The 26,621-nt window shown below is 40.3% G+C and overlaps 1 protein-coding gene across 3 annotated transcripts in view; it reads left to right on the plus strand.

Annotated features, from left to right (window-relative positions):
• Positions 1 to 2,040: 2,040 nt before the first annotated feature.
• The window catches only part of KLHL20 (kelch like family member 20), a 33,668-nt gene continuing 9,087 nt past the window's right edge, over positions 2,041 to 26,621 (plus strand). Inside the window, exons 1-9 of one of the 3 annotated variants that reach the window (XM_081111867.1) lie at positions 2,048 to 2,186; positions 3,495 to 3,558; positions 11,699 to 12,272; positions 15,272 to 15,304; positions 17,266 to 17,424; positions 18,570 to 18,664; positions 21,411 to 21,526; positions 24,479 to 24,662; positions 25,857 to 26,000. In XM_081111867.1, coding sequence (XP_080967993.1) covers positions 3,536 to 3,558; positions 11,699 to 12,272; positions 15,272 to 15,304; positions 17,266 to 17,424; positions 18,570 to 18,664; positions 21,411 to 21,526; positions 24,479 to 24,662; positions 25,857 to 26,000 — 1,328 coding nt within the window. In that variant the 5' untranslated portion in view covers positions 2,048 to 2,186; positions 3,495 to 3,535. Of the gene's footprint in view, positions 2,279 to 3,494; positions 3,559 to 11,698; positions 12,273 to 15,271; positions 15,305 to 17,265; positions 17,425 to 18,569; positions 18,665 to 21,410; positions 21,527 to 24,478; positions 24,663 to 25,856; positions 26,001 to 26,621 lie in introns of all 3 variants that reach the window. The other 2 variants (XM_081111869.1, XM_081111868.1) reach the window with 2 other exon arrangements.

The raw sequence follows: 26,621 nt of genomic DNA on the forward strand, positions 1-26,621 counted from the left end.
TATTCTGTCCTTGTTCCAGCACCTTCAGAAGTCAGTCCTGTGTGTACTCCACCAGATGTCTCCATCCCATTGTTAAGGTTCCACTCTTTCCCAACTAGTACCCTGTCCTGGGCATAGCAGACTTGCCAATATTGAGAGTTTAATCTTCTTTGAGGCTCTGCTACTCTCATGATTAAGTCCTGGACCTGGTCCTCAGCTTACAGAAGAGGAGAGCCCCTGTATTTGTTACCTAGGAAACCCTTTGGCTTTCCTGCTTAGTGTTTGTTTGTTTTTTAATATATTGTTTATTGATTTTTTACAGAGAGGAGAGGGATAGAGTGTTAGAAACATCGATGAGAGAGAAACATCGATCAGCTGACTCCTGCACACCCCCTACTGGGGATGTGCCTGCAACCAAAGTACATGCCCTTGACCAGAATCAAACTCCAGACCCTTCAGTCCACAGGCCCATGCTCTATCCACTGAGCCAAACTAGTCTGGGCTGCTTAGCATTTAATTGCCAATTTATCAATCTATTTAATTAAACAGCATCACGTGAGCTTAGCAACAGGCCACCCCTATTTCTTCTATATATCTCTTTGCCTGATACATTGCACCCACTAGAACAGTGGTTCTCAACCTTGGCTGCACATTAGAATCACCTGAGAATCTTTTTAAAATCCTGATTTCTGGGCCTCATCCTCCGGAAATTCTGTTTCTTTGTTATGGGGTGAGGCCACAACATTAGTAACAAAGAAACAGAATTTCCGGAGGATGAGGCCCAGAAATCAGGATTTTAAAAAGATTCCCTTGGGAACTGGAAGGAGGGGAGTTATGGGGGGGGGGGGGGGGAAGAGGAACAAATGTAATAATCTGAACAATAAAGATTTAATTAAAAAAAAAAGATTCCCAGGTGATTCTAATGTGCAGCCAAGGTTGAGAACCACTACACTAGAATGTCTCCTCCCATCAGAATATACAGTTTGCTGAGGGCAGAGCACCAAGAAATCGGACCAAAATCACAAAGCTAGTCAGTCACAGGACTAGGATTTAAACCTATGGGTCTCTAGACCTAAAGGCAATGCATTCTCCACTACAAGCTAACTAGCAAAAGTTATTCTTTCTCTTTCAGAAGCAAGTGGACAAACCTTTGAATATCCCGTGTGAAGAACTGTTAAAGGAAAATCTGGTTAATTTGTGCTTAACTGTATATTTATTAGGAAACCACCACGTGTTTCACTGATATTACTGAAATTGTATCCCCCCTACCCTACCACTTATTTTTTTTTCTAAATATATAGTAAAACTCACGTGGCTATGTGCTGTGGAAAAATCAGGCAAATAGCAAATTTGAAAGTTCCCCCCACCCCCAGAAGTGTTCTGCTAGTGTCTGGTGGTTAATTAAGTGAAAGGGCAAGTTGACACGTAGCCTTAAAATCGTGGATAAAACTCTGGTATTTTGAAAGTTAAAATGTGGAAAATCTCCGCGGTGGAGTCCACTTCTGATTTGGCTGTGCGTCCTCAGCAGTTTGCACATAGTATGGGCCTAATAGATATATGTCGACCCCATGCGAGCATGCGTCCATCTATGTGCCTACAGGAGACTCACCTGCTACAAATAAATCAAAATTCCTAGCTTTCTCTGACTAGGCTCGTCTTCCTATTGCCTTCAGCTGGGGAAAACAAGGGAGCGATGTGGCGGCTTCAGCCAAAGACCTTTATGCATTTATGCATAACCCGAGGACACAGACTATAGGGTGGTGAAGGCCTGGGGCGAAGGGGTGAGGGGGAATGGGGGCGGGCTGAAAGGGGACTATGGGGGGGAAAGGGAGCCATATGTAATACCTTCAACAATAAAGATTTTTATTTTTATTTTTTTAAAGGAGGCGTCAGTACTCAAATACTGCCAGTTCGGCGGTGAACTCGCAAAGTAGTCATCTTTGGGATAGAAAGAACTGGATGCAAGGAGATCGGCTACTTCCGGAGCCGCGCCGGAACCTCTTAGCAGAATAAGTGAGTTCCAGGGGGGAACTATTTAAGATGAGGACCGCTTCCTGCTGCTGAACGGAGCGAGGGACGGGGAGGAAGCAGCTCGAGGAGTGGCATCCTGCCGGCGCTAGCGGCTGCAGAGGCGGAGGCGGAGAGGAGGCGGCGGGCGGACCAGGCGGGGGAGGCTGCGGCAAAGGGACAGGAAAGTGTCCGAGCCGGTGAGTGAGCCGCCTGAGAGCAGGGACAGTGGAGAACGCCCCGGGCTCGCTTTGCACATCTGTGCTTCCAAGTTGCCGAGTCTCCGCGTCGGGTAAGGGCCGAGCTTCGCCCTCCGCCTGTCACTCGGCGCCGAGAAGGGGCTGTTGGGGCGCTGGGGCTGGGCCTCGTGGGGCACCAGCCTGCACTCCAGCCGGCTGTCCGCCCCACCCCGGAGCCCGGGAGGCGCAGGGCTGTCCTGTCCCGCCTGGGGGTTGGGGCTTGTCTGCACAGCTTCCCCAGACAAGGGCTGGGACGAGGGAGAAGCGCCCCATTTACCCCTGGGGACCTAGCGAGAGCGTGCCGAGTGGGCGGTGGACATGGTTTCGGGGACAGGGAAGGGCTGGTGAAGGGAATGTGAACCCGGAGCGTTCGTGTCTCTGTACCGTTAAAGCTGCCCGGCTGGCCGAAACCGGTTTGGCTCAGTGGATAGAGCGTCGGCTTGCGGACTGAGGGGTCCCAGGTTCGATTCCGGTCAGGGGCATGTACCTGGGTTGCGGGCACATCCCCAGTGGGAGATGTGCAGGAGGCAGCTGATCGATGTTTCTCTCTCATCGATGTTTCTAACTCTCTATCCCTCTCCCTTCCTCTCTGTAAAAAATCAATAAAATATATTAAAAAAAAAAAAAAAAAAGCTGCCCGGCTGTCGGAGGCGGCGTTTTTGTTTTTAAAGGCAAAATGCCTCCCCTGCCGCTGTCGCTTCCAGACAGGTTCATTGCTTTCAGGTCCGTTGTTGAACCGGCCGCTCCCTATTCGTCTGAGTTAGAGCCGCCGTGGGCACCCGGTGGGCGCGCTGAGGGTGCGCCTGGCGGGAGGGCGGACGGGACGCCTCCGAGCGCCGTTTGAAGGGAGACGGACCTGGCGGTGGAGCCTGTTGAGCGCGCGTCCCCTCGCCTTCACCTCCAACCGATTCAGGTGAAGGATAGTCATCTGCAGCGGTTCTCAACCTGTGGGTCGCGACCCCTTTGGGGGTCGAACGACCCTTTCACAGGAGTCGCCTAAGACCATCGGAAAACACACATATAATTACATATTGTTTTTGTGATTAATCACTAGGCTTTAATTATGTTCAATTTGTAACAATGAAATTGGGGGTCACCACAACATGAGGAACTGTATTAAATGGCATTAGGAAGGTTGAGAACCACTGTAAGGTCCTGGGTAAAGGCTGTGCTTGTGCATCTGCAAAAGGTCTGTAATATAACCGGACGCGAAATGGTGTATCGCTGAGAAATAGTTTTTATTAAGTTGCTGCTTTTCTGTTGTCTTAGGTTCGGCTGTAGAGCGTGGTGAAGGGTACTTTTCATGGTGCATGGAAGGAAAGCCAATGCGCAGGTAGGCATTTAGGAAGAAAACCTTCGGTTTCACTGAAATCCAGCGCATGATCATTCAGGGCTTCATTTAAAAAAATTTTTTTTTTAAGTTTACAAATCTTTTTTAAAGTTCACAATGTTTTTTTTTAAGTTTACTAAAGTTTTTTGTTCTAAAAGAAATAATATCAGAAATTAATAGCTTTTAAATAGAGAACTATATAGAAAAGTTTCTAAGGAGTACTATGAATTTTGTGTCGTCGTTAATATTGAAATGTTCCTTTGTATGGTAATTTTTGGGGATAATCGTTAAGTGCACCGTGATATATGGATGGATTACAGTCTTTCATCCCCTGTAGAGGGTTCTGTTGCCATATACGTATAATGATGATTTATAATACACTGTACTGAATGTCTAATGATTGTTTTAGTTATTTCATTGATATTTGGTAATACAATTGTTCTGTTAATTAAAATAGCCACGTTGCAGGGAAGATTGAGGAGTATAAAAGGTACTGGCCAGCCCCACTGGTGTGGGTCAGTGGTTGAGCCTCTACCCAGGAACCAAGAGATCACTGGTTCTGCCCCGGTCAGGGCCCATGCCCAGATTTTGGGTTAACCCACAGGGGCGCTCAGGAGGCAGCTGATCATGATTCTCTCTCATCATGGATGTTTCTATCACTCTCTCCATTCCTCTCTCTCTAAAAATTAATATCTTTTTAAAAAAGATATTGGACATAATAACTCGGTCCATAGAAAAGCAAAACAGTTTGTGGGGAAATGTAGGCAATTATAGGTCCTCCCAACCCTAAAACTCAGTAATACTTTTTCTCAATCTGTTCTAACAAGTAGAACAAGAGCCCTTATTGAAACAATCAGCCCAGTTCAAGTTCATTTTTTAAACTCATTTTACATTAATTGAACTATACTTAATTATTTGCTATTTAACATCAAAGATAAACAATGTGGCAGATCCTTTTAAGAAAAGAAACATTTCATGATGGGGATATGGCTTATAACTTAAAACTGGGAGCAAAAATCAGAATATATCTTTTTCCAGATCTGTTATTGATTTTTTTTATTGACCTTGAGCTGTTCACCTCTCTGTGCCTCAATTTACCTCTCTAATGTATCTGATCAGGATATTGGGAATAATGAATGCTTGAAATGGTTTGAAATCTCCAGATGAAAAGATGTTATGTATGTAACAAATGCCATTATGTTATTTATATCTTACTCTATAGTAGCAATAATACTTGACAGAAAGCACATGAAATTAACAACACATGTACTTCATCACTTCAACATGGTTATAAAACCACAAATTGCTTCTCATCCTCAGCTGCCATAAATTTTATATCTTATGTAATTGCTAAAATAAGAGCTTATTATTCTTTAAAAAGAGGCACAGCGTGGGAATGTTTTTATCAGTAATTTCTATATAAAATACTCATTTAATTACACCCATTTTTTCTGCATTATTACATAATACTGCCAGTTACTTAAAATCATTTTGGAGAATTCTGGTGCCATTTAGTTACAGCTCTTTCTTTATCACCATCACTTGGCTCAAGCCAAGTAGAGATGCCAATTAGAATATGGGTCTGGAGCAGAAGAGCAGTTTGGGTTGGCGATTAAAAAAAAAAAAAAATTGTGTGTCAGTGCACAGAAGGTTCTAGAAGTTGTAGATGTGAATGAGGGTAAAACAGAAAAGAAGGATGCCAAAGACAGAACTCTAGGGAGTACCAGTGCAATTTAAGGTGTGATCTAAGACAAAAAGCCTGTAAGGATTCTAAAATGGGCAAGAAGTTTTAGGTTCTTTGGGTCTTGTTTTATTTAATTGTATTTAGAGTTTCATCAGTTTTCACTCACAGTGAAGATCAAACAAGTTTCTCCTTGAGTTCAACTTCAAATGCAAAACAAAACAAAAAAAATCCCATTCAGATCTTTAGAATTTCCTATTCCAGTCAGTCGAAAATGTTTGCTTAAAAGTAGTAGTATAAGATGTATTGCTTGATCTGGGTGCTCCTTGCTCAACACCTCTCCTTCCTTTCCTCCCTTTACTGTAGACATAAGAAAATTAAATATTATGCTTGCTATCTTAATCCTTGCATTTTGGGATAGCTGTGTAACAGAGTTCTCAGTGAGATGTCAGCAAAGTTGCTGAGGGGAACCCAGGAAGGTTTTTGCTTTCCTTACCTAAAGGGAGATCAGCTGGTTTTCATTGCCGTTTGCCCTGCCTCCTTCACCTTGCCTTGACTGTCGGGCTGAAGCACCCAAGCTGACCCTTATTTTGTCCAAGAAGCAGTGGTAAGATGTCTTGAGCTGAATCATTCATGACCTGTTTTCAGATTAAGGGTTAACAGCTTGGCATTCTGGTGTGGAATTAGGTATGGGATGTAGTGCCTAGCAGGTGCCCTTCTAATAACCAGAACTGGCACTTACAATAACAGATGGGTTTTCTATCTTAAGGATTTCTGTACTCGAACCTCTAGTTCTCTCTATTCTCAGTGTGTTTGGGACTTTAAATGAGGGTCAAACCAGCTGAATCTTTTTTCTAAGCTCAGGCTGTTAATTTCCAAATTAAAACAAAATGTTTGAAATATAAAAGGAGAGATGTTCACTTACCCCTGGCCAGTGTGGCTCTGTTGGTTGAGTATCATCCGTACACTGAAAGGTTGCCAGTTCAATTCCCGGTCAGGGAACATACCCGGGTTGTGGGCTTCGTCCCTGGTAGGGTGTGTGTAGGAAGCTTCTGGTGTTTCCCTTTCACATTGATGCCTCTCTCTCTGTCTCCCTCTCACACTCGCTGTCTTGATTTTGAGAGAGAGAGAAAGGTTCTTAGCTTAGGAACATAATTCCAAGCTAAGGAAAAATTCTGTAGGTCTTTGGACAAAGAGGTAAAATTGATTATAAATGTTTTAGAATCGGAGACTGTTTTCTAAACTTTTTATTGTGCTTGATTTCAACTTATCTTACCCACTTACAGAAAATGACTCTTTCCTCAATGAGGAATATTACTTTGGGATTACAAGATCTGAGGAATGTGTGACATGATAGCTCTGAAATCTGAAGTTGACTCACAAATTTTGGGTGGATAGAAATTATATTTATTTAGGGAGGTACCAGAGTTGTAACATTCCTTTGGTAAACATGAAGAATATTTAAGGTGTTTGGTTTGTTTTTTGGTTTATGCTTCCGGTATACACATGACTTGATTCTTCTCCTCACTATGATTTTAGGATATATTAATATTCATGGGAATGACACAGCCATTTACCTAGCCTGCACTTCCTTGGCTTCTTAAATTCTTGTGACTTTCACCTTCACTCACTTCCACAATGCGTTTCTACTGTCACTCAGAAAAACTCTCTGAAATCATAAATGCTAATGACTTGTTTTCTGACCATAATCTCTTGAATGTTCATTCCATCTGTTCTTTGTCAAAATTAACATGCCATTCCCCCTTCTCTCTTCACACAGTTTCAACCATTTTCTAGCCATCATTCAACTCGTTTTGTCTGTGGTATTTCAGGCATACCTATTAATTAGGCATTTCTATTATGCCTAATTATATGCAGGCATTTCTTTTCTCTGATTTGGGCTGTTGATTACCACTAGATAAAACAGCCACGGGGAATTCATGAGTCTTTAATATCATTTGGGCCAACAGTGTTATCCAACAATATTTCTGAGTCTTCACTGATTCCCCATAGCAGCTCTTCCACGTCATTACCCATTCTTCTCATAATCCTGTCACCATTCTGCTCACAGCCAGAAGATGACCTGCCACCCTCCTACTCCCAGCTTCACAGAAAAATAGAGGTCTTTATGAACTTCCCTAATTCCTGACACCTTCTTACCCCAAAATAAATGTATCTGTTTCCACATTATCTCCCTCCCACACCTTTTCTCTGATCTCTTACATCGAAGTTCCATTCCTCTGGTTTTGGTTCTCTGCACTCCCACTCTTCAAGGATCTCATTCCATCATTTATTCTCCCCCTCTTGCTTGTATTTTTAAACTTCTCCCACCTTTGGGTTCTTAGTGTCAGTATATAATTATTTTCCAGTCTTTGACTTCTTTAAGCAGACATAGCACTGTATCTCTTCACAGAAAAGCTTCTTTCTAAAAATGGTTCATACTCGCTGTCTTTCTTTATATATATATACAAGAGGCCCGGTGCACGAAATTCATGGGGGGAGGGTGTCCCCTCAGACCAGCCTGCACCCTCTCCAATCCGGGACCACTCGGAGAATGTCAGACATCCCTCTCACAGTCCTGGACCACTGGCTCCTAATTGCTCGCCTGCCTGCCTGGTCACCCCTAACTACCCCACCCCCCACTGGCCTGATCACCCCTCACTGCCTCTGCATGCCGGCCTGATTGCCCCTCACTGCCTCTGAGTGCTGGCCTGGTCACCCCTAACTGCCCCCCCGCCGGCCTGGTCACTCCCAACTGCAACCCCCCTGCCGACCTGGTTGCCTCTAACTGCCTCCCCCAGCCCTCCGCCACCCTGGTAGCCTCTTACTGCCCCCCTCTGCCGGCCTGGCTGCCCCTAACTGCCCCCCCCCCTTTGCCAGCCTGGTTGCCCCCAACTGCCCCCCCCTCGCTGGCCTGGTTGTCCCCAGCTGTGCTCCCTGCTGGCCTGGTCGCCCTTCATGCCCCGCCCACCCCCCCACCCCCCCCCACCAGCGGCCTGGTCACCCCATGCAGCCTGCTTGTTCAGTCATTTGGTCATCCCTCACCCCTCTGCTGGCCTGGTTGCAGGCAGCCATCTTGTGAGGGTGTGTGGGTTAATTTGCATATTACCTCTTTATTATATAGGATATACTTTATAAAAAATATATATAAATATATTCTTTTTTATTGATTTCAGAGAGGAAGGGGAAGGGAGAGAGAGAGATAGAAACATCAATGATGAAAGAGACTCATTGATTGGCTGCTTCCTGCACACCCTCCACTGAGGATCCAGCCTGCATGCAACTAGGCATGTGCTCTTGACTGGAATCAAACCTGGGACTCTTCAGTCTGCAGGCCAATGCTCTGTCCACTGAGCCAAACCGGCTAGGGCCTCACTGTCTCTTTCTTCGCCTCCATTAACTGCTGCCATTGAATACCTCAGGTTTTACTGAAAGTTTAGGGATAGTGGAGGGGGCCATAAAGTTTTTTGGACATCATCATTTTCTCACTGGCTGTCTCCTTAGATCATAACCCACCACCGTTTTATTTATTTATTTTTAAATATATTTTTATTGATTTCAGAGAGGAAGGGAGAGGGAGAGAGAGATAGAAACATCAGTGATGAGAGAAAAATCATTGATTGGTTGCCTCCTACATGGCCCCCACAGGGGATCGAGCCCACAACCCAGGCATATGCCCTTGACCGGAAGCAAACCCGTGACCCTTCAGTCCTCAGGCCGATGCTCTGTCCACCGATCCAAGCCAGCCAGGGCCCACCACCATTTTAAAAGTCTCTTTCCTTCCTTTCCTTTCCCTTTTCTTTCCCTTCCCTTCCCTCCCTTCCTCTTCCTCTTCTCCTTCCCTTCATTTCCCTTTCTCTTAAAATTCTTCCTTTCTCACCCTCCCCCTGCAAAAACTTTCTCCCTTTAAAATTACTGTTACTTTATTCTACCAAACAGTTTATTTTGTCACAATCCTTATACTAGTACCTCTATAGCAGAGGTTAAAAAACAAATTCATAGATCTTTAGGTAGTTTACACAATGTATGGCACAGCTTCACGTAAGACAGTATGATGGTGAACTAAAAGTCCTCCTAATGATATTCTATTTCCATTTCAAAACAAAACAAACCCAAAAATACTGCCAACCAAACAATTCTAATGGTCTTTATCATTCAGGGGGCCCTCATCTTGTCTTTTATAATTAAAAGGTCTAAATAAATGTATAGAGAAGAGAATATAAATTAACAAATGTGGAAGCAAGAAGACCACTTATGAGATTATGATACTTTTAAAAGGTAAGGATAGCCTGACTTAGGGTGGGGCTAGTTAGATATGTAGAGAAATAGTTGGATTTTAGGTATTATGTGGAGGTAGAATGATAGGATTTGCTGATGGCTTGGGTTTCAGGGTGGAAAGGAAAGGTTCCAAGATTTCTAGCCTGAGCCAATGTAAGAATAAAACTGCCTTTTATTGATCTGGGGAAGACTAGAGGAGAGACACCAGTGGAGGAAGAGAATCAAGGAATCAGTTTTAGATATAGCATTGAGATAGATGAGCTTGAGTTATCCAGATAGGAGATAAAACTCCTTTAGCCATTCACACATGGGTGATGGGAACCATGAGATGTGTATAGAGAGCAGAGAGGACAGACTTTGGAGAATGACCACATTCAAGAGAATTCCTTCCAAGTTTGTTAACCACATAGTCTATAATAATATAGAAATTACCCATTATTTAAAGTCAGAGTCTAATAATAGCAGCAGGGGTTTTTTTTTGTTATGGCATACTTCAAAAAAATAGATATGTAGAAATTAGCTTTCATATTTTACTTAGGTGAGATAAAAAATTGTTTATCTGATTTCAACAGTATCATCTTTATGTGCATAATTAAGGTTACAACAAACATGCTTTAACTTCTACATGCAATATCAGTATTACAACAGGAATTTTTGAATTGGTCTTGTCTTTAATGGTGGGGTTTTTTAAAGCCTGATTCTACCACTGTTGCCCGTGTGGTTTATTTTTTCAGCATCTACTACATACAAGGCACTAGTATGCACGTGGCTAAAAGCCTTCTTGATGGTTTATGTGGGTGGTAAAATTATCTAACTGCATAGCTTTATATTTCAGTCTTTCACTTGTCAAGCATATACAGTACTATTTCCGCCAGACGTCAGGAATTATGCACAGTTTATACTCTAGCATACACAGTCACCTGTGGGCTGAGGCCAAGCGTGGAAAGATTGAATGTATAAGTGCTTTGGAAAAACAGGTTGCTGTTGGAAGAACCATGCTCTTGATTTTTAAGTTTGTGCCTTTATAATGTAAATGCATAGGTATTTACTACATTTCCTCACTCGTAAGACACACAGTTGATTTAATAACAACTTTTTAGAATTGTGAATATTGAATTAAAGGTATACAAAGCTTTTCTTACTAGCTGCCAATATAGCAAGTATTTATCCATATAATTGATACCTCAATATTCTTTAATATCACAAAGTTTTATTCTAAGTTCTCCTCTCATTCAAAGACTGAAGAATCCCCTTGAATTATGTCTGGCCCTAAGCAATTATCCAAAGCATCCCAAGGACATACTTGTGCTTGTGATTTTTTCCCAGTTTTTTTTGTTGTTGTTTTTCACTTTTTTAGAACATTGTGATTGACTGTATAAACTGTAAACTCTAGACATCTTCAGGTAAAGGAAATACAGTACTACATATAAAGTTAGGTTTTGGACCCTGGCCTATTTTTCTTCTGACCTTTTCATGCAACATTGGCTATATTGGCTATATTGGTGCCGAACCTTAGAGCAATTTAAAATATCTTCCAATGATAATCAGAAATAAACATTTATGTGTTTTAGAAAAATGACAACTATCAAGATTTTGGTTAAGCCAGATTAAGGAATTAAAGTCCACAGATCATAATTTAAAAATGTTTTTCATAATGTGTTATTAATTTAGTACAGGCAGTTGCAAAAGATATGGTCTAAACCAGTGGTTGGCAAACTGCGGCTCGCGAGCCACATGCCGCTCTCTGGCCCCTTGAGTGTGGCTCTTCCACAAAATACCACGTGCGGGCGCGCACGTACAGTGCGATTGAAACTTCGTGGCCCATGCGCAGAAGTCAGTATTTTGTGGAAGAGCCACATGTGGGCCAAAGAGCCGCAGTTTGCCGACCACTGGCCTAAACAGTCTAATCTGACTACTGAGATGAAAAAAGAATTGTCCTTTATTTTATGGGAGTTCACAGTGAAAGTGCTCTGACTTGGAATTAGTACTATTCATTCCTTGAGAGACTTTAAAGAAGTTTTGAGTTCTAGAGTTCTTAGAACGGGAACTCTTTGGGGACTTGGTTCTGTCTTTCGGTTACCTATAGGTTTCCCTGTCTCTTGACTTAGGAATACTTTTATGACAGGAGTGAGCTTCTAATAATACTGCCATCTTCTCTTCCCTCTCCCCCTGCCATTCCTGTAGGTGCACCAACATTCGACCAGGAGAGACTGGAATGGATGTAACAAGCCGCTGCACCCTTGGAGACCCCAACAAACTGCCAGAAGGGGTTCCCCAACCTGCCCGTATGCCCTATATCTCAGACAAGCACCCTCGACAAACCTTGGAAGTGATTAACCTCCTGAGAAAGCACCGGGAGCTCTGCGATGTGGTGCTAGTTGTGGGCGCTAAGAAGATATATGCCCACCGAGTCATTTTGTCAGCCTGTAGTCCCTACTTCCGCGCTATGTTTACAGGAGAATTGGCAGAGAGCCGGCAGACAGAAGTAGTGATCCGAGACATAGATGAGAGGGCTATGGAACTGCTGATTGACTTTGCATATACCTCCCAGATAACTGTGGAAGAGGGCAATGTTCAGACCCTACTGCCAGCTGCTTGTCTCCTCCAGCTGGCAGAAATACAGGAAGCCTGCTGCGAATTCTTAAAGAGACAATTAGATCCCTCTAACTGCCTTGGTATTCGGGCTTTTGCTGACACACATTCATGTCGTGAGTTGCTAAGGATAGCAGACAAGTTCACTCAACATAACTTTCAAGAGGTGAGTTGTACTTAGTGGTTTGAATGTATTCATAATGTCTTTGTCAGGAGAGTATATAGGCCAGGGGTGGGCAAACTTTTTGACTCGAGGGCCACAATGGGTTCTTAAACTGGACCGGAGGGCCGGAACAAAAGCATGGATGGAGTGTTTGTGTGAACTAATATAAATTCAAAGTAAACATCATTACATAAAAGGGTACGGTCTTTTTTTTTTTTTTTTTTTTTTTTTTTTAGTTTTATTCATTTCAAGCGGGCCGTAGTTTGCCCACGGCTGGTCTAGGCTCACACTCTGCTAACTGACACAGCAGCTTGGCTGTTTACTGCCAATAATATTAAATAAGTAAGTTGTTATAAATTCTAAACTTGGTTTTTATTTTAGAGTCCAAGTTTGTGTTTCTCAGTAATAGTTAAAGTTTAGGACTTGATTGTGCCTAGTCATGTCATATTCATAAAAGGCTAATTTAAAAGTCAGAATACAGTTTATTAATTCATAAGGAGATGTGTGTCTGCTAGGATACCTGGTATTAGTCATTTACCTGAAGCATGGCCTTCCTGATTATATGGATTATTCAGCAGAATAAATTATAGGTCAGAGGTTATTTGGTGAGTAAACAAAAAAATTGACATTAGATATTATCAAAAGAATTTTTCATTAAGCCTGTTATTTTTCATTCATTCATTCAATATTTGTAAAGCTACTATGTTTAAGCCACTGGGCTTAGACACAAAGGCTGCAGTAGTAAATGAGACCCCTGGAGTCTGTTTTCGTGTGTTTATAATCCAGCAGGGCAGATAGCCAGGGAATGTACAATTACACAACTAATTACAGCAGTCGGTGCTACAAAGAAGAAACCCTGGATGATTTAACAGTGTGTTACAGAGATTTAACTTTGGTTCTAGAACAGCTCATTCAAAATCCTGAGACATGAAGAAGCATAACTAGTTTGAAGAATGGAAAGAAATCTAGTGAGACCCAGAGAGTAAAAGAGAGGATGTTACATAATGATTTTACAGAAAGAACAGAGCCAAATTGCACTGGAGTTAATAGACCATGTTAAGAAATTGAAATTTAACCATTAAAGTGTTTTGAGCAAAGGAAAGACATGGTTCATTTTGCACTTCAATATTACTCTTCTGTTCACCAGGATAACCTCCAGTGACTGAAAGACTTAAAAATACAAATGAAACCATGAAAATATTAGATGGCACGGATCAATTCCTTTCTAATTTTGAAGCAAAGAAGGCTTAATTGACTAACCCAGAAGGCATAGAAAAAAATATTGATAGATTTGACTGTATAAAATGAAAAAATGTCTGCATGGTAAAACAAAATAAGTCAAAGACAAACTGGGGGCATAGTAGCTTTACAAACTGGGGGCAAATATGTGCAAATCATATCACAGGCAATAATCTTAATATATCAAAAGCTCCTATTGGTCACTAACCAAGACCAGTAAAATGAGCAATAAAATAATAAATTCAGATTGCCCTTAAACATGTGAAAATCTGCTCAAGCTTGTTCATAATAACTGAAACATGAATTAATACTACACAAAGTACTATTTTTTTATCTACCAGATTACAAATATTCAGAAGTTGGATTGCAAATTCTATTGATAAGGCCATGGGGGAAATAGCTACATTGCTAGTGTGAGTATAAATTGATACATCTCCTTTGAAAAGAAATTTGGCAGTATCTATCAAAATTACACTCTTATTGCACACACTCAGCAATCCCATTTCTAGAAATTTGTACTACAAATGTACTGGAGAGGGGAAATGTTTGAGGAAGTAAGATCCGTAATGGATTCTGATTTAGGTATATTCTGTTTGAGACACTTGTGACATATCTAAATAGAGATATTGAGTAGGCCTCTGTTTATATGAGTCTGTATCTTAGAAAAGAGATTAGGCCCTAGCTGGTTTGGTTCAGTGGATAGAGCATTGGCCTGCGGACTGAAAGGTCCTAGGTTCAGTTTCAGTCAAGGGCACATGCCCAGGTTGTGGGCTTGATCCCCAGTGGGGGGCGTGCAGGAGGCAGCCAATCAGTGATTCTCTCTCATCATTGATGTTTCTATCTCTCCCTTCCTCTCTGAAATAAATAAAAAGATTAGGATGCGATTGAAATTTAGGAGTCATCAACATAGTAATTAAGTCACAGTAATTAAACTATGGTTTAATTCTTTTTAGGCCAGATATAATCCAGAAGCCATAAAAGAAAAAATTGATAAAGTTGATTACATAAAACTTTTAAATAACGAAAGCACTATAAGCCGGGTAAAAAAAAATCAATGCAAATGAAGTCACCTAATTCGGGGAAAGAAGAAAAAAGCGCTAAAATTTTTCCCATACAAAAGGATGGGTTAGCTGAACAGCAGCTGGCAGAGGAAACTGAAAATAGAGAGAAGAGGAAAGTTAGGAGTGTGGGATTGTTTCATGAAGGAGATTATATATATATATATATTTATAAAAACTGACTCAAGAAGAAACTGAAGACCAGAAAAAACCTATATCAATGAAAGAAGTTCCCATAATAGTGTGGGACTTAAAATGCAGATCTCCTGTAAACTTTTATTTGAGAAAGTGGATATTTTAAGGTATTATATATATATTATTGATTTCAGAGAGAGGAAGGAAGAAGGAGAGAGAGATAGAATCATCAATGAGAAGGAACCATTGATTGGGTGCCTCCTGCACACCCCCTACTGGGGATCAAGCTCTCAACCCTGGCATGTGCCCTGACCAGGAATCAAACCGTGACGACCTGGCTCATAGGTTGATGCTCAGCCAATGAGCCACACAGGCCAGGCAAGGCATTGTTTTCTTAAGCTGATTGTTTGTTTCCAGGATAGATGTCAGTGCTAGATTTGCCATAATGGTAGACAGTATCTTTTTCTTATTGGTGAAAAAGGAGAAGTGACATTTTAACCATACTTTGTTTATCAAAAGTATTATTCTTACTCTTTGTCCTTAGTGCCAAACAAATATTTTCTCACACAGATTTTCATGTCTTCTTGCCATCTGATGTTTCCAGTAAGTGATATCATTTTTAATATCATTATTTAATATCATGGTGGTTCACTTATAAACTTTAAACTTGGTGATCATTGACACATAACATTTGGTTTATAATACTAAGTTGGGAAAAATTTTTACGCTCTGACAAGATCGATCCACAAAGAATGTTAAGGCACTCCACAAAGAGATATGATACCTTACTTGTACTTAAGTAAAGAAATCGGAGTGAAAAGAAAAGAGGAAAGTAGGATACAGCCGTGGCTTAAGTTTTGCACACTGTGAAGGCCAGCACATTTAATTTGAAGCGAAGCCCCAAATTTGGCCCTGGCCTTTCTAGCCTCCAACATAGGGTTGCCAGATAAAATACAGGGTGTCCAGTTAAATTTAAATTTCAGATAAATAAATAACTTTTAGTGTAAGTATGTCCTCTATTTTTATTTGCTGTATCTAACAGTCCTGCCACAGAGAGTACAATGCAGTCATTCTAAGCTACCTGGTTAAGCAACCTAGCTAAAATGTAAATGTTACCTATTTAATTTCCTGAACCACAGAAGGTCTCCCACTCAGGTGATTTGAAACTTTTTGCTATACAAATGAAATGTTCATTAGTATTTTCTACTATAAGTATAGCTGACTTTATGGTCTGAAACTTTTATTTTGAGATGCACATTTTTTTCTAATGTACTTGGGAAAAACATTCTTAATCCAATATTCAAATAGCAGTTGCTTATCTCATATTCTGCGAAATATTCTGACTTTTTGATGAGCATGAAAATAACCTTGTCCCAAGAGAATAAATATATCACCTGCATCAGAGGTCACATGGAATGAATTGACCTCTTCACTAGATCCTTCCTGCACACATGGGCATCACACGTAGCACGTGTACTGTTGAGAGAACAAACCACATGGAGTGTAGCGGTTACCATTCCCTCCTGCATTGTACCCTGCCCCTTGTACTCTGCATAGTCATGGCAAGATCTATAAGCTTCTGGGATTTATGGATGGCATGCATGACAAGGTGATATCCTTGTTGTCATTTCCTCTCCATTCTGACAGTTAGTTCCCTAGCCCTGGGTAAAGATAAGTTATTGGTGTGTGTGTGTGTAGCAATATATGTAATGTATGCACACACATATCAGTGAGATAGATGTACTGGTATAGATAAATATAAGCGTGCGTTGGTCTTCAGAGGTTTTCCTGGGTCTGATTCTCCTCATTATATCCATTCTTGCTTATAAAATTGCTGACACCTTTATTCTTTATACTGGCCCCTTGGTGTTTCTACCCCAGACACTATTCTGTCAGTACTAATCTTCCTCTGGAAGCTATTCTTGAATTTTTTATGCCTCTTATATTTCTGGAGTTATAATTTGGTATAGTTTAGTTTACTTTGAATGTAAACTTTTATTTTGATACTTCTTTTTAGGAAAAAAAGATGTCATTTGTCTTAAATTATTTGAATCATAAATTCTTATTTTCCCCAAGCTTTGTGTCCCCTGTACTCTCCTTTGTTTCCTTTTTTAAATTAATAAACATTTTTTTAGAGTAGTGTTAGGTTCCAGCAAAATTGAACAGAAAGTAGAGTTCTACACACACACACACACACAATCACACACAACATCCCCCACTATCAACATCAGAAGGGTACACAACTGATGAACCTACATTGACATGTTATTATCACCCCAAGTCCATAGTTTACATTAGGGTTCACTCTTGATGTTGTACATTTTGTGCGTTTTGACCAATGTGTAATGTTGTATCCACCATTGTAGTATTGTACATGATAGATTCATTGTCTTAAACATAGCTCTGCCCATCTGTTTCTTTTAAACTTTTCTGCTCCACTGTTTTGAACCTCAGCTCTATTGTGGAATAGAACTTTTCTTCATAACCCTTAAGAAAAATATTGAGACAATAAATTAAGTATGATCACAGGTTTTTTTCTTTTATTCTTACCTCACTTTGAACAGGTGATGGAAAGTGAAGAGTTCATGTTGCTTCCAGCCAATCAGCTCATTGATATAATATCTAGTGATGAGCTAAACGTTCGCAGTGAAGAACAGGTGTTCAATGCAGTGATGGCGTGGGTCAAATACAGCATCCAAGAAAGACGTCCTCAGTTACCCCAGGTATAACGGAAATGCTTCTCTAAGTAACTGCTTTCATAATATGTATTTGACTTGCAAAAAAGGAGCAGGCATCACTCCTGTCCCTTATATTAGACTGTAAGAAAGACCATCTGTTTCCAAATAATCAAGGAGATACGTGTTTATCATAAACTTTTTGCTCTTTGCTTCCTCTCTATTTTGCATCAACTCTAGGTTTGGGCTATAAAGCTGGTCAGAACCTAAATCAGTGGTTCTCAACCTTCCTAATGCCACAACCCTTTAATACAGTTCCTCATGTTGTGGTGACCCCCAACCATAAAATTATTTTCGTTGCTACTTCATAACTGTAATTTTGCTGCTGTTATGAATCGTAATGTAAATATCTGATATGCAGGATGTATTTTCAGGGGTCGCGACCCACAGGTCCTAAATGGTACAAAATGAACAGAAGAGAGCAAGGAAGGCGACTGTCCTGCTTCCTTTCCCTATGGCTTGGAAATCCCATGCCATTTTCAAGAAAAAAGGGACAATATGAGGCATAAGTGGTCACTAAATGAAATGTTTGATGTTCTTATTATGACTGTAGGCTTTAGCAGTTTAATAGGATATTCTTCTAGATTTTTAATTAGAGTCCAGTTAAATAAGCTAATTGTAGAAGAGCTTATAAATATATTGCTGAAAGCTTCAAGTAACATCTAAAGCAGTGGTTCTCAACCTTCCTAATGCCACGGCCCTTTAATATAGTTGCTCATGTTGTGGTGACCCCCAATTTCATTGTTACAAATTGAACATAATTAAAGCACAGTGATTAATCATAAAAACAATATGTAATTATATATGTGTTTTCTGATGGTCTTAGGTAACCCCTGTGAAAGGGTCGTTTGACCCCCAAAGGGGTCGCGACCCACAGGTTGAGAACTGCTGATCTAAACTGCTGATATTACTGTGCTTTGTTTTCTGATTATTCTAATTACTGAGTTGGTGGTTAGAATAAACTGAATTTAGTTTTAGTATTTATGTCTTCCTCTTCATTATATGTTAATTAGATCAATTGGTAAGTTGATTCAATTAGATCCCCAAACAGTTGAAATACAATAGGGGAGCACTATTCTCTTACAAACCTGGCAGATGGGCACTAGCCTATAAGCATGTTCCTTTTCTCATAGGTGCTCCAGCATGTCCGCCTGCCTTTGCTCAGTCCCAAGTTCCTGGTGGGCACCGTGGGCTCTGATCCCCTCATCAAGAGCGATGAGGAATGCAGGTACGAATGGCTGTCGGGAAAATCAGCCGCCGAGAGTTCCTGTTTCCTCCTAATTTTCGTATTTCTATTGCTGCCTAACTAGCGTGTTTCCTAGTGCTGAATAACAGATTTTTATTCTTGGTTCGGGTCAAGAGGAGGAGATGAAGAGAGGACTGAACTTCCAGTATTTCGTCCCATTAGTTTTGTAATGTATTGTGTTTTTTGGTGTAGAAGTGCCAATAAAGATGTAGATTTCTAAGATTTTAATGCAAGCTTGTGTTAGAAGAGGTAAGTCTCTGCTAATATATTTCTTCTTGAGATAAATAATGCTATTGGTTTTGTCAAAAAGTGTGTCCGGAGCACATTTTCATTCCATCATGTATGCCCAATTAGGGAATAGGACTGGCCTTGTTTTCTGAGACTGTGGACGAAGTTAAAGGTCTACCACACTTTTGAAGTAGCTTTATAAACGCTTTTACAAAGCAAACAAAACACCTCCTTTATTGGGCTGTCTCTATAATGTATATGAAATGTAATAAATTTTCCCAGTTTGACAGATTTTACGATTTAGGTTCAAATCTGAAGCCATGTGGTGTTTTTAATCATTTTCTCATTTTAATCATTTTCATAAAAGAGCAAGTTAGTACTCAGAACTCCTTAACTTACACTGAAGAAACATGTTCTAAAATCAAGAAGCCCCTGGCTGGGCCAGTGGTAGTGGGTTATCAGAACTTAACTAAAATCAGAAATCCCTATAACGGGAAGGACATGAAGATGCATTTGTATTTCTTCTGTAATCTAAAGTCTGTCCCTTTAACAGATGTTAGAGAGGCTTTAGATTTTTGTCTTTTAAATTTAAAAAACAGACAAGTGGCAGTTTTTCCTCTAGATATTTACAGTACCTGCAGGAAAACCATAGGCATTATGGATGCTGAAATCTGAAGAAATAATACAAAGGTGCCCCTTGTGCATAAAACAGAAGTCAGATTGTACTGATTCTGATGCAGAAAGTAAAGGTGAAGTCACTTGTCAAAGAAGCCCCTTCCTGATATCTTGACCTCAGCATTTACCAGCTCTGTGACCTTAGGCAAGTCACTTTAACCTCTTTCTGCTACGGTTTCTTCATCTATAAAGTTAGGATAGTAATAGTACCGATTTCATAGACTGTGGTGGGGATTAGTGAGCTAGTGTGCCGTACAGCAGCACATGGCTGTAAATGCTGTTATTAATTGTGGGTTGGCTTGCTGAGTATCAGCTGTATGGTACTCTTTCTAGGAACCCCTGAAAACCTAATTAAAAACCAACTATATCGCCGAGACCGGTTTGGCTCAGTGGATAGAGCGTCAGCCTGCGGACTGAGGGGTCCCGGGTTCGATTCCGGTCAAGGGCATGTACCTGGGTTGCGGGCATATCCCCAGTGGGGGATGTGCAGGAGGCAGCTGGTCGATGTTTCTCTCTCATCGATGTTTCTAACTCTCTATCTCTCTCCCTTCCTCTCTGTAAAAAATCAATAAAATATATTTAAAAATTAAAAAAAAAAAAAAAAAAACCAACTATATCGCCCTAGCCGGTTTGGCTCAGTGGATAGAGCATCAGCCTGCGGACTCAAGGGTCCCGGGTTTGATTCCGGTCAAGGGCATGTACCTTGGTTGCGGGCACATACCCAGTGAGGAGTGTGCAGGAGGCAGCTGATCGATGTTTCTCTCTCATTGATGTTTCTAACTCTCTGTCCCTCTCCCTTCCTCTCTGTAAAAAAAAAAAAAAAATCAATAAAATATATTTAAAAAAACAAAAAACAAAAAAACCCAGCTATTAGGAGATCACTGTCTCTGTTTTTAAGGCTGAGAAAGCTAGAAAAGGCTCTTCATCATCATCGGGAGATTTTTTTGGTTTTTGTTTGTTTTATTTTTAAGATAAATAAACTCAGAGGAACTTAGCAAAGCCATATATAGGAAGTGCATTATTGGGTCATACCTGACGACTAGTCCAGCAGGAAAAAATTACTCTGTAACATAAAATAACTAGAGAAATTAAAATATAGTATAATTTAGGAAACATTTTAGAGTTGAGAGAGGACAGAGTAACAGATGGATATGCACTAGTCAGGTACTGTGTCATGCAGAGGACTCAAGTGAAATAAGTACATACAGAAGTAGTGTGCATTAGGATATTTTTTAGGTACAATTACTAGGTTCTTCTCATAAAATAACTTAATAGACAGAAAAAAACATTTCTTTATCCTCAGTAGAGTTGTTGAGAGTAAACCATTCAGACAGTACCAGATAGCAAATCAATATTAAATGATGGCACCATGCTTCTTTTTAGCAACAGTCTAATTTTTGACCTAGTTTTATTACCTTAATTAATTCAGCAAACATTTTGTGCTACGGCTGATGTGCTACTTTGCCAGTATCCTGCAGAATCTAATAAAATTTATGAGAAAGCAATAACTAGGCTGGTAATATAGTTGTAAAAGACCAGTCCAACACTGGTATTTTCCGTAAGTTATTATTGGCCCCAAGCATGTTGAGGTACATTTGCACTGAGATATGAAGGCAAAATGGAAATACTAATCAATCCATGACTCCGAGAGTGACTGGCATCATTGCTCTCATGTTTGTGACCCTTGTTAATATGGGCTGGCGTTCAGGGTTTGGTTTGATTTATGCTTGATCTCTTTGCCAACCTACCTAGTCCTAAACTATGCTGGGATTTGACTAACAGTGTTATTTAGACACTTGAAATAAAGGCAGAATTTTCTCCACAGAGACTTGGTAGATGAGGCTAAAAACTATCTTCTATTGCCCCAAGAACGACCACTAATGCAAGGACCAAGGACAAGACCACGGAAGCCTATCCGCTGTGGAGAAGTACTTTTTGCAGGTTTGGATCTTAATTATGGTGACTAAAGTGAACATTTTAGAGAAACTGTCAAATGAGTAGTCCTTTGGACAGTTGTGATATCCACTGTCATAAGAAACACATATGCTGTCATGTAACTTCAGTCTTACCTGCTGACCCAACACTGGTATTCTCTAAAACAGTGCTGTTTGCATAAACCTAAAACCTCATTGCACAGGCAAAACCTTAGAGCGGTGGTTCTCAACCTTGGCTGCACATTAGAATCACCTGGGAATCTTTTTAAAATCCTGATTTCTGGGCCTCATCCTCCAGAAATTCATCCTCTGGAAAATTTATTTTTAAGATAAATAAACTCAGAGGAACTTAGCAAAGCCACATATAGGAAGTGCCTTATGGGTCATACCTTAGGACTAGTCCAGCAGGAAAAAATTACTCTGTAACATAAAATAACCAGAGAAATTAAAATATAGTATAATTTAGGAAACACTTTTAGAGTTGAGAGAGGACAAAGTAACAGATGGATAGTCTGTTTCTTTGTTACTAATGTTGTGGCCTCACCCCATAACAAAGAAACAGAATTTCTGGAGGATGAGGCCCAGAAATCAGGATTTTAAAGATTCCCAGGTGATTCTAATGTGCAGCCACGGTTGAGAACCACTGCCTTAGAGAGTCTCAAGAATAGTCTAACTTGGTAACTAGTAATGTGTTTTTAAGGCTAGTTTCGTGGTAAGGCTGTGTTAGATTTTTAAAATAGTGGATTAATTCCTCTTTGTTGTGTTGCTTTCATTACTGAAAATAAATGGAACTTTGTATTTGAGTCCAAAAATAATAAAATTCTGAGGGGTTTTTTTCAGTTTAAGAATATATAAAAGCAAATTGGGAAAATTACCTAAAATCTATTTATAAATAAATAAAGCCACATTGCAGTGGATGTTTTGTTCAAATGAGTCATGTGCATTAATTTATATACCAGTGTGCAAGTTGTCTCATAATTACATGAAACTGTCAAAAAAACATTATCTTATATCAGTTATTTATACGCCTTCCTAGCTTTACTGGCTAGATGCAGCCCAAGACAACCTTATGCTGTATCGTTTTGCTCCTATTGTCTGCCTCTGAATCTGTTGATCTGAGGAAGACTAGGGAAAAATTATCACCCAGCCGTCATGATTAATGGAAAATCAGGTTTCATTTAAATCAGTATATTTAACTAATACTAAATGACACTGTTTTGTGTATCCTAATTTGAATACTGTTCTAGGATGTATGCCAGGAGTTTCAATATCAGAGAAAACATCTTAAATTCCAGAATAAAATCTGGCTCCTACTGTGAGGGTTGTGAGCATTTGAGACAAATCAAATAGCCTGCTCATTAAACCTCTGACAATTTTATAATGGAAGTCATAAACAGCTTTTTATTAGATTACATGGTTCCAAATCAAATTAATATTACTTCATCAACTGTGTTCCTTGATACTAAAGAAAAACACAGGCCTTTAGAAAACCAGTGTACTAAGGAAAATATTGCTGGAAAGGGATGCATGGTATTAGTTTAATACCCTGATTTATATGAAACCATAATAAAATAAAATGTGTGCACATTGAGATTTGAAATAAAGGAATGAATTTTCAAATTCAGCTAGAAGGTTAGAAACATTCCTATTTTAGTCTAGCTCTGGAAGTTATTGAAACCCCTTCGAAAACAGTTTTCAAATGTTTTGAGGTAAAGGTATCCTTAGACTTCACTTTTTAAGCTCTAGAATATAGCTCTTATTTGGATTGAAATAGAGATGGTTTGAAAGAATAACAAATGTATCCCAAATAAGCATGCTTTCAGGGAGCACTCAGAGATGCTTTATGGAACTCAGTTTGAACTTGTTATGAGCTTATGAAAAATATAACTTCTTTAAAACATTTTTTGATCTAAAATGTTATGTTAGGTGCTGGCTAGTGTGGCTCAGTTAGTTGAGCATCATCCCTTGGACTGAAAGGTCACCGGTTTGGTTCCCAGCGGGGCACATACCCAGGTTGTGGGTTTGGTCCCTGTAGGGGTGTGTGCCAGAGACAACTGATGTTTCTTTCTCTTTCTCTTTCTCTCTCTCTTTTTGTCTCTTCCTCTCTAAAATCAATTTTAAAAAATATTATGTTGAATAATACAGAATTCAGTACAGATTACAGATTAAAAAGCAAAATATTTTGTCAATAAATCATAAGAATTTTTGCATTATTTTTAGTTACAAGAGGACCTAGTAAGAAATCATGAGAAGAGCCAAAATCCCTCCCCTAACAGAGTAAAAACAAAAGGAACAGGCTTATGAATTATGGTTCTTCTTTTGGCTCTTAATTACATTTATGTAGTGTGTTGTGCTTTAAAAAGCAGTTTTATGTATTTTGTTTCACTTTAAAGTTTTTTTTGTGTGTTTTTTTTAAAATATATTTTATTTTTTACAGAGAGGAAGGGAGAGGGATAGAGAGTTAGAAACATCGATGAGAGAGAAACATTGATCAACTGCCTCTTGCACACCTCCTACTGGGGATGTGCCTTCAACCAAGGTACATGCCCTTGACCGGAATCGAACCTGGGACCTTTCAGTCCGCAGGCCGATGCTCTATCCACTGAGCCAAACCGGTTATGTCAAGTTTTTATTTCTTATTTTACAACTAGGTAGTTTACAGGATTTTTCAAAGATCACGGAGCTCAGTAAAGGCAGCAGTCAAGCTTTCTAGCTAAATTCAGTCTTCTGTTTTGTCACAGTACCTCCCAATCCCATTTGAATTGGTATCCTTGCCTGTCTCTGTAAAATGGACCCTATACTAACTTATTTAGAAATGAAAGATTTTAGCAATCCTAGTGGACGAAGTAAAAGTCCAACATGATAAGTCCAAGCACTGGTCACAGTTTACAGGTTGGCAGTAAGTGGTACAGCCTGTGCTTTGGGACAGGCATTCTGACCATTTGCGTTACTTCCCCAGTTGGTGGTTGGTGCAGTGGAGATGCCATTTCCAGTGTAGAACGATATGACCCCCAGACCAATGAGTGGCGGATGGTAGCTTCAATGAGCAAAAGGCGATGTGGTGTTGGGGTCAGTGTCCTTGATGACCTGTTATATGCAGTAGGCGGCCATGATGGATCCTCGTATCTCAATAGTGTTGAAAGGTAAGCAAGGTCAATGTGAAATTTTCTTCTGTACAATTCATATGGTTTCATTTGGGATGTTCATTAGGATACAGACAGGACTTGCTGCTTTAGGACTGCATCTGTGGCACCGGTTGGCAGCCTAGACCACTTAGCATGCACGTCCTTGATGATCTTACCAACACCTGTTTTTCCAAGTCTGTCTTCCCTGGCACCCCAGTGTTCCCTGAACGTGCTGCTGCAGACCCACTGAATTATTCGCTGGTCCTTAGACATGCGATCCTTTCCTACCTCTTCCTCTATGGTTATGCATGCTTTTCTTTATTTGGAAACAGTGCCTACTGAATAGTATTATTTATGCAACAAAAACATGCTTGCATATAAAGAATATATATGTGGATAGATATATACCTTTTTTTAAAAAAAAAAAGAGATACGCCCACTCATAGAATAAGACATTTAAAAAATGTACTTTTATTGATTTTTTTACAGAGAAGGGAGAAGAGTGATAGAACTATCGATGAGAAACATTGATCAGCTGCCTCCTGCATTCCCCCTACTGGGGATCAAGCCTACAACCAAGGTACATGCCCTTGACCGGAATTGAACCTGGGACCTTTCAGTCCTCAGCCTGACGCTCTATCTACTGAGCCAAACCGGTCAGGGCTATACCTATTTTAAAGTATTTTACTAACAAGTCTTGTAGGATATACACCAAAATGGGAAGAGGCCAGAAACCAAATGTAATTCAAAGGGAACTATAGCTCTCTATATATAACATCCTGAAAAAAAATTATATTCATATGTTACTTATTTAAGTAAAAATGAAATTTTTTAAGTGAAAATGAATTTTTAAAAAAATAAAAACATAGCCCTGGCTGGTGTAGCACAGTTGGCTGAAGCATCGTCCAGTACATCAGAAGGTGGCAGGTTCAATTTCGCGTTAGCACAGATACCAGAGTTGAGGGTTCGATCCCTGGTAGGGGTGGGTACAGAAGGCAGCCAGTCGATGTTTCTCACATCCATGTTTCTCTCTTTCCCTTCCTCTCTTTCAAAATTAATATTAAAAAACAACATAAATTAGACTTTTATATGCGTTAGTTATTAGTCATATTTAGGGGAAAGAACATATATATTATTATTTGTCAGTAAATATGTGAACATAGCCATACTTTCTTTGTGTAAGACAAACTCTGCTCTTGATGTTCTCGGCAGGTATGACCCCAAAACAAACCAGTGGAGCAGTGATGTGGCTCCTACAAGCACCTGCAGGACAAGTGTTGGCGTGGCAGTGCTTGGAGGATTTCTTTATGCTGTCGGTGGCCAGGATGGTGTGTCTTGCCTCAACATTGTTGAGAGGTGATTTTTTTCCCCAATTTATTTTCAAGTTTTAAAAGGCATATGGAGAGTGGGAAGAGATTAACCAAGAACTTTGCATACTAGAGGCTCTGTGCATGAGGGTCCCTTGCCCTTGCCTGCAGCGATTGAGCCGAAACCGGCTCTCCGACATTCCCCAAGGGGTCCTGGGTTGTAAGAGGGCGCAGGCCAGGCTGAGGGACCCCACTGGTGCACGGATCAGGCCGGGAAGGGACCACGGGAGGGCTCCAGGGCGTGTCCAACCCAGCTCACCCAGCCCCAATTGGCTGGATCCCAGCAGCAAGCTAACCTACCAATCAGAGTGGTCAGTGCAGGTCATAGTGACTAGTCGAACAGTCAAGAGATCGGACACTTAGCATATTAGGCTTTTATTACATAGGATATGCGTAATTCATGGACTCAGTCAATAGTACAGTGAAGGCCTGGAGGGGGTAGAGTGGAGGGGGTCAATGTGGGGGAAGAAAGGGGATATCTATAATACTTTCATCAGTACAGATACATTTTAAAAAATAAAAGGTATATAGAGGGCTCTTTAAAAGAAGCAATTTAGGACACTATGGATCCACTATTTGGTACTTTTCCCATGGGCTTTAAGGAAAACGT

This window comes from Myotis nattereri, assembly GCF_964212035.1.
Source record: "Myotis nattereri genome assembly, chromosome: 18".
Taxonomy (NCBI): domain Eukaryota; kingdom Metazoa; phylum Chordata; class Mammalia; order Chiroptera; family Vespertilionidae; genus Myotis; species Myotis nattereri.